This window comes from Vollenhovia emeryi, unplaced genomic scaffold (assembly GCF_000949405.1).
Source record: "Vollenhovia emeryi isolate VEMERY1.0 unplaced genomic scaffold, V.emery_V1.0 DF939175.1, whole genome shotgun sequence".
Lineage (NCBI taxonomy): Eukaryota > Metazoa > Arthropoda > Insecta > Hymenoptera > Formicidae > Vollenhovia > Vollenhovia emeryi.
In genome coordinates this window covers 140,786-149,628 of record NW_011967191.1, presented here as the reverse complement: position 1 = coordinate 149,628, position 8,843 = coordinate 140,786, and the positions used below count along the sequence as shown (strand labels likewise).

The 8,843-nt window shown below is 36.0% G+C and overlaps 1 protein-coding gene across 7 annotated transcripts in view; it reads left to right on the top strand.

Annotated features, from left to right (window-relative positions):
- The window catches only part of LOC105563433 (octopamine receptor beta-3R-like), a 95,749-nt gene extending 87,918 nt beyond the window's left edge, over window positions 1–7,831 (top strand). For all 7 annotated transcript variants that reach the window (XM_012015029.1, XM_012015023.1, XM_012015024.1 and 4 more), the window contains exons 4-5: window positions 2,096–2,207; window positions 6,016–7,831. In XM_012015029.1, the coding sequence (XP_011870419.1) occupies window positions 2,096–2,207; window positions 6,016–6,226 (323 nt within the window). In that variant the 3' untranslated portion in view covers window positions 6,227–7,831. The remainder of the gene's footprint in view (window positions 1–2,095; window positions 2,208–6,015) is intronic.
- Window positions 7,832–8,843: the final 1,012 nt, after the last annotated feature.

Genomic DNA, 8,843 nt, shown 5'->3' with positions numbered 1-8,843 from the left:
TAGCTGGAGAGATGGTAAATGTGCAAATTTCACCAGTTCGGTTCGATTTGCATTCCAAGTTCTAAATAATTTACTTCATTTATTCGGTTTTCGGGGCGGTTTTTAAACTCGAACCGGTTCAAAACCGCTCCAAAGAACGTATTTATGCTCCGGTTTACAATCTTATTCGCTCCGGTTCGGTTTACATCCCAAGTTCCAAATAATTTACTCCGTAAATTCATCCGGTTTTCGGAGTGGTTTTTAAATTCGAACCGGTTCAAAACCGCTCCAAAGAACGTATTTTTGCTCCGGTTTACAACCCTGGTTAAAAATGTGTAAGAAATAGAATATCATTTACTTGCAATTACTATGCAGAAGCTACTGTGTTTACGTTAAACGTTTCAATTGAGTGGAAATAAATACAGCTTACTAAATTTTCAAGTTTAAGTAACGAACGTATTACACGTACCACTTTATGCGCAAAACAATTATTATCTACTTCCTGTGAGCTTTTCCACGTTGGGAGAAACTTTCTCGCGGAACGCTGACTGACGAGATTAAATGGTCAGTGCGTGTTAATAGCTTGTGGAAAAATTTCCGTGTATGATGATGTTCGCTCGTAGTGCGATTATCGCAGTTGTGCGCAACGATAACAACGCTTGATGGCACGTTGTGCAAGGTAATTGTATCAGAAATTGGGTAGGCCGGCTTTTAATGGCTTTTGCAGGAAAGCTCTTGGGAGAACCTCGAGAAAAAAAGCGAGATAATGAGAGATAAAGGTAGATAGAGATACGGGAAGAGAGAGAGAGAGAGAGATTTTTCATTAAATTTCATTGTTAAACTCGTTGATTAACGCTTTGCAGCTTCAATTTTTATTATAATCAATACTTTTGCCTAACTCTATATTTTTAAAGTGATTACAATAAATTTGTAAATAAATGAAGGATTAAAACGATGCAAACATATTACACGATAATTTTTAAGTTATTTTATTCTTTCCCTTAGTTTTGCGTGTTACATTGCGTTTAATTTTTCACAGTAAAGACAAATTTGCATAATAAAATCACTTTATGATTTCAAGTACTGAATTTATTCTGAAGAAATTAAAAATCAATTCACTGTACCAGTTTTACTAGTATTATGATTAATAAATTAATCATATTGTTTAATGTAAATAATATTGTTTGATGAATAATTAGGCTTCGTTGTATTAATATTCGTATCTTGTTTATATTTTTATTGTAATCACAATTATTAATAATCGTTAATTAATAGGCCAAATGAACGGGTCTTCAAAATTCCAATCAAGCCATAAAAAATAACATACAAAAAGTAATTAAATCGTATGCTTCAAAAATAAAAGAAATTTAATAATTTTAATCATAAAATACAACGATTGAATTGCCCTTTTTTTAAACTTATAATTTTCGAAATGTAAAACCAAAATCATTAAACTAGAAAGAAATGGAAAAGAGAAAAATTGTATTAATTACAAAAAGAGATAAATTAATGATAAATATTAATAATCTAATCTGAGCTTTCGTTTCGACTTCGCTAAATTGCAGAACCATTGAGAGAGAATACACATGGCTAATTAAAGGTTGAGATTTATACCATGTGCAACCGAATCTCATTTTCACGACGATAAATTTCTATACAAAGATATAAAATTGAATATTACGCTAGAAGAACCATTGTAATAGTAATATTATTATTAACAGCATGTCGGTGATTCTAGTTTACATTTTGCAGTGGTAATTATATGTATAAACAGAGTTATTCTGTATCGGATTTGAATTAAAATTTCCCAATTCAACGTAATACGTGCAACGTAATACGTTAATACTCATGCTTTACACTTCGCCGATAAATCTACGCCATACAGAGCACGAATATTTAATGCACAATTATAGGTACAATAATTATTCCCTAAAAGATTGCGATATATCTGTCTTTCATTCAACGTAGGTTCTTGTTTCAATTTTGTTTCATTTGAAATAAATTTGATCTATTGAATCTAGGTCTATAGCAAAATGTCTTTAGTTGAATGAGCTAAAACTAATAAATTCCTCAAAAGTTAGCATCGCGGCATAATTTGGTGATTTTGGTGTTTCAGGTACTTCGATACGACAGCAAACGAAAAGTTGGCGGGCCGAACACAAAGCTGCAAGAACACTTGGTATAATTATGGGGGCGTTTCTTCTCTGTTGGTTGCCGTTCTTCATCTGGTAAGCAGTAGTTGTGAAATAAATTCACTAGCTCTTGCGTCAAGAGATTTTTTAATAACATTATCAAGGAGAGATTCATTAGCTTTCCAAATAATTTCATTAAGATTTTACTCTATTAAATCAAGAGAGGTTTCTCGCTGAAAAGAAGAGGAAAGATATGAATGAAATGTAATGTAGAGATGTTTGTGTACATTTTTTATGTTTATTTATTTTACACTTTTATTAACTAGAAGAAAAGAATTGCAATTAATTTAATTCAAATGTTATTACGATTAAAATTTTCACACCATTGGTCTTCCAATGTCAAGTTAACAATAACTCTAAAGTGTCTACTCTTCTCAAATATAAAAAATAAATTAAAATTTTTACGAAGAATTTATTTAATATATAAAACTTTCCAATTGTGTATATATTAAATAAATAAATCTCTAATGATGCTTCGAATTCCTCTAAAAGAAAGAATGTAGCGAAGCGCAAAATCTCATCGGACAAAGTAGTTTAGGTGGAAATTCACTTGGCGACTTTGCTTTGTTAAATTGTCGTAGGTTTTTCTGTATCGAAATGTCATCAAGAAAGAAAGAGAGGAGTAGAGAGAGAGGAATGGGGGGGGGGGGGAGGGAGAGAAAGGAATGGGGGAAAGAGCTTTGCTGATGCCGAATGTCTAAAGTTAACGCGGGAAGAGACGGTCTCGTCCGCCCCATGTTTTATTAATGCAAGCTCGGAAAGTGCATCTCTATGAAGTTTGCCGAGGGCTTACCCTACTCTCTCCGCAAGCTTGCTCGCAGTTTGACTATTTGCTTGACTAAGCGTCGCGACCGTAGCGGAATATGAAGATCTCTCTTAGGGAGACTCGAGAAACAAAAAAATGTCCTCGTCTCGGGGGGTTGCTGTTTCAAAATTCAAAATAGAAAATATAAAACACAGGGGATAGACACCACGGTCTGTGTAAATGGGTGCCTCGGAGATTTGTTTGCAACCCCCTTTGGGCACGCAATGATTATACGTGACCTGGTCACTTACCACTTAGATGAGTTTATCCCTGGATTTCGTAGTGAAACGATTTTAGGATTATCCGAAAACACGAATAAAAGATACATTAGTTTAAAATAGAGTGAGTAAAAGTACTTTTAGTTTTAAATGACTACGGGAAATTCGTCGCTTTTAGACCAGCTTTTTAGGATTTCCATTAAAATTAGATTAGATCGAAAAGATTGAATGGAACATTTTATAAATAGTTGAAAAGCAGCAAAATTGCATTTTAAGGTCAAATTAGGAAAATCAGAATTATTACATTTTTTGCATATAAAATCCTGTGTGGTGCCACGTTATTTTTAGAGTCTCAATACTACACATTAAGTTGGTTCTCGTTAAATGCGCAATATTAACCTGGCAATAGAATTCACGGAAATTTCGTTAAACAGCGAATGATGACGATGAATAAATACACCCGAATGAAGTACCGTCGGAAAATGAGCTCTCTATGGAAATAGAGCGAAGCAATGCAGATATATGGACATACGACAGAACACCTCGATTTTGCAACTCGGTTTTTATTCATGCAAATGCACAAAGCGCATCACTCTACTGACCTAAAAGCTCGCGTTAGTTTCGTAGTTCGGCCATTTTTCGAATCGCGTTATCGACTTTTGCACGATCGACTCTCTCTCTCTCTTAACGCATGAATAATTTGACATTCCTTTTTAAAAAAAAATGTCGGAATATCAGCAGGTCTCTTTAATTCCCCCCTTCACACTTATTTAAATTAATATCTTTATAAAAATATTATTAAAAAAGAATATCTTTATTTTATTGAGTGTTCGATATTGTTTTCCGTTCTTCACTGTTCACTTCGTGACATATGTTTTGCGAGACGCACAACGACAGAAATAACAATAGAGATATATTGGAAAACAATACGGCGAGACAAATCCGTAGGAGTGGATATATGTAGTTGTACAGAAGAGATCAACTGCGTTTTCGAAGTCCAATTTGTTTGATTGATATCGGTGGCTTTATAATTTTCGTCAAACGGAGATAACTGTGACCACAAATCCACGTCGATCCATTTAATATCGTGCTATATCGGTATCGCGATCGATGCCTCGTGCATTAATAATGATACGATTATGCGGTCGAAAATATGGTTGCGTTACGTTCTTACCGTGATTTCGATTTATGTAGAATATTCAGCCAAATCAAGCGCTGACGTAACATGAATTCTCCCGCGTGCGTAGAATAAATTTTTCCTTGGAGAAAAACTGTTTAATATATTCGCGATAAAATATATGATTCCAAAATTAATTATTATGTTTCTCTGCACCTTATTAATTTAGTTTTGAAATAAATTGGAAGTAACTGCATGGAAATACAAGCGCCATCCTTCTCAATTTAGACTGGTAACTGACGTGATAACTCTGGGAGTTACCGGAACAATTACAGCAGTTTCTGTTTAGAGATATACCTCCAGACATCTGCCTCGTTAAACAAAACTCCCAGAATTTATGCTCTGCATTTTTGCGAGCGTAATAACGTCTCTAAATCGCAGGAAATTTCGAATTTCGTTGCAAAATTACGGGCGCTGCGCGTACTGAATTCGGAGCATGAATCTTATTTTCACGTCGATTTTCACCCACGTAGAAAAGGTAATATTGAAATATTGATTTGAAATCTGCGCATAATGCAGCGGACGCATCTATATGCAAAATACTCAACGCAGATGCCTGTAGAAAAATGCACGAGACGCACGTAGGGAAAACTCGTTTTCCCCGGATGTAGCTTCGGCGTAAAACAAATCCCATAAATATCTGGACGCTATATCTGTATTCGCACTTTCAAGATACGCGGCTAACGCCGCGCCGAGGTATCCTTATCGGAAATTATAGCGCACTGTACTTGGCCAATCTATTCTCTTGACCTTTTCCCTGCAGATTTACAGCCTCTTACTGTCTCGATTATAAATGTTACCACGGTATCCCCAAAACGCTCTTTTTCTCTGTGAAAAAATTGTCTTCACGTTGTTGTATTATATGTAGCATTGCATTTCTTAAATAAAAGTAAAAAAAAAGTCTTTTTACATAACATATTAATAAAACAAAATCAGGATAGGATACGAATAATATACATTATGTATACAGGGTGAGTCTTTCCATATCCGACAAAATTTTTGAGAAGGTAAAACGGATCGAGATGAACGGAAAAGTCCTGTACCATTTTGCAATTTTCATAATAGTTAACGAGTAATTAATTATTAAAAATCGTTGTCTTAGGCCAGCCTACCGCCCAATTTGAGCGCGTGGCAAGATGTGACCGCCCGGCGATCGATATTGCTATGCGCACATCTCGCCACGCGCTCGAATTGGGCGGTAGGCCGGCCTAAGACAACGATTTTTCATAATTAATTACTCGTTAACTATTGCGAAAATTGCAAAATGATACAGGACTTTTCCGTTCATCTCGATCCGTTCTACCTTCTCAAAAATTTTGTCGGATATGGAAAGACTCACCCTGTATAATCTTCCTTTTATAATAAAACTTACCAGAGAACTTTCCATTTACATTTTCGATAAATTATTCATATCGTGCAGTATATTTTCGAGAAATGTATTAAGTTATATTCTGATTTCTTAAAATAGAATGCGAAATGTAATTTTTTTTAAGTATTGTTGTGAGAAAAATCACAGATAATATTTTTGGAATTTTATATGTATATTTCTGCACTCGATCTTGGAAAATCAATTTCATCGCTAACTTCTTCGATTAGCCCCGAATGTAGAAAAAAAAGTGTGTCCTTTTGCTTATTATTCTTCAGGTATCTGACGACGTCATTATGCGGCGAGGCCTGTTATTGCCCGGATACGGTGGTATCGGTACTTTTCTGGATAGGTTACTTCAACAGCGCCCTGAATCCACTCATCTATGCGTATTTCAACCGCGACTTCCGTGACGCCTTCAAGGATACCTTAAAGAGCGCCTTGCCCTGCTGCGCTGGCTGCTGGAAGACACCCTCGCAATTCGTGTAGTTCGACACTGCTCCGAAAAAAAACCGCCCTCGAAAGGCGAGTTCAAAATCCCTTTTTTTCTCGATAGATCCCCAACCAAAATGAAACCGAGTCGCCTCGTTCCAGCGGTTTTTCGACGTCAATCGACGCTACTCGCAATTAACCCTTATTGCCCGGATATATTGACTTCGCACGTCGCTTATTCGCGACTTGGTGCGTAGCGCACGATGTTAATACGTCGATTGTCGATCATCATGTAATACGCACTTTTGTAGATTACATTCTTTCTCATCAACCTGTGTAATAATCAACGTGTGTTTCATTTCAATATAAATATGTTACATAAAAATGGTATCGCTTAAATGATATTTTAAATAATTATTTAAATAAAAAGGAATAAAATGTACACAACGAATTTTATGAACGAACAGGATTAGACATGTTCACCCTAGACAAAATGTCTTAAGGCAGTTTTTTAATATACTTTTGTGAAAATTTACGATTTCGAATGATTTTCAATTTTACGACTTACTTGTCCTTATAATTAAATATAACAATATTAAGAAATAAAAATGTCAGTAATATATGTTACTTTTGGATTAAAACATACATTTAAATGGAATGAAAATTTGCGCTAAGTCTACTAAAGGGTTAATCGCGAACTGGCGATTTCTAAAGTATGAGTTCCTATCAAATACTACCGCAGTCATCTCGTTCGAGAGTGACGATCGGCGGCGCGTAATTGCCTTCCACATAATCACACCCCGAAATACATCCGGTAATGTGTAATCCTCGCTAATCATATCGCCTCGGGAGGCGCGCGACAAATGCTTTCGAGAGATTCGAGATCAAAATTAATGCTTTCCAAGAGCGAAGCCATTAAAACGGGTATTATCGAATATAATTGACGCTATTACTGGACGATTATCATTGATATGCTTCGATCCGCCTGACGATTGCGGGGCTGAAACCCGGAATCTCCTTTCGGCGTCGACGACGAAAGGAATCCACTGAATATAAAATCAAATAATTTCAAGAAATTCGAGGATATTTACAACAGCGGTTATTAATTTGCGAGTATTCGCAGAAAATTAATGAATGGGAAAAGGGACGGGCTACATGCAAGTTTTCAGATATTATACGCGGTATAATAATTTTCTCCATTCGAAATGAAACTATTAAAGTTCATATGAAAGTAAGATAAGTGCAAGAACCACTAACAATCAGCGTTCGCGCAAAGGGATCGACGCCGAAAGTTACACAGAATGCGGATGTATATGTGGTAAGGCACACGAGGGGATGGAGGAGGAGTTAATCAGTGTTTATTCTGTACATACGTCGAGACGGTCGGCTAGCGCTAATTAGATGTAATTATTAGCGCACCGGTATGCAAGGCTGTACCATATAGGTATATAACACGAGATACTTATTAACGTGGCGAGACCGTGTGTAACATTATCATAATCACGAAACAATAACGTCGCGGTGGATCAGCGCGCGGGATAAGGAGACACCCATCGCGTGCGCTATTTTGCCTGTATAAAATGTACTATAATAGCAATAACCAGAGGCGGATTGTAAATATATAATAACGGATGCGTGAGTGGCTCGTTGTTTTTGTAAGTATAACAAATATAACATGTATCGGCGTCGAGTTCTGTGTGTTTTACGTGTCGCTTGCGTGTACATGATAGGAAATTTGAGCCGAGAATATCGTAGGGTGACATAAATAAGTAGACAACTCATATATACTTTTAATTCTTCGAATAATAAGATTGAACTTTCATTTGAATCAAGGGATAGAGAGAAAGAGAGAGAGAGAGAGAGAGAGAGAGAGAGAGAGAGGGAGAGAGAGGAAATTTTATTAAATTTTATTAATACGTTTTAGAAATTATCTGTGCGTGCTTATTCTTCAAAGAAGTAAAGATATATATTTAGGTCTTATGTCATCCTAGTATATGTGTACCTGTAGAGGTATTCCGTATTTTGTTAGAGTACTCTCTTTCGTCAGTATCTCAAATCATTGGAAGATATCGCTTGCAATAATTACAGCAACAAATATTGATGTAACTCTGTATACCGCTGGTAATCGAAAATCGTAGTATCTTATCAACTTGCTCCGCATCCTACATAGTGAAGGTAAAGAGAAACACGCATAAAATAATAAAAATACTCGACCTTTGTAAAATCGAAATATAACGAACTAAAGACCAATTATATTGAAAATAACAATTTCAGTTAACGGAATGAGAAGAACAAAAAAAAGAACGAAGAACAAAAGCGTTTCGGTTTATATGTAGAATAAAGCTGTTATTTTTCATAACGGCTCACCCTTGGTTCGATATATTTCAACTTTATTATTTTATTATAGTTTGACTCTGCGCGATTATTATTTTCAATAAGACACCGACAAATGTCGCAGAGTTAACGCAGTACGGAATACCTTTTCTGCAACAATATGACGGTCCACTTAATCGACCGTCTCTACTTGCTTCTGGAGCAATCATTCCAGAGAGAGAGAAAGAGAGAGAGGGGGGGGGAGAGAGAGAGAGAGAGAGAGAGAGAGAGAGAGAGAGAGAGAGAGAGAGAGAGAGAGAGAGAGAGAGAGAGAGAGAGAGAGAGAGAGAGAGAGAGAGAG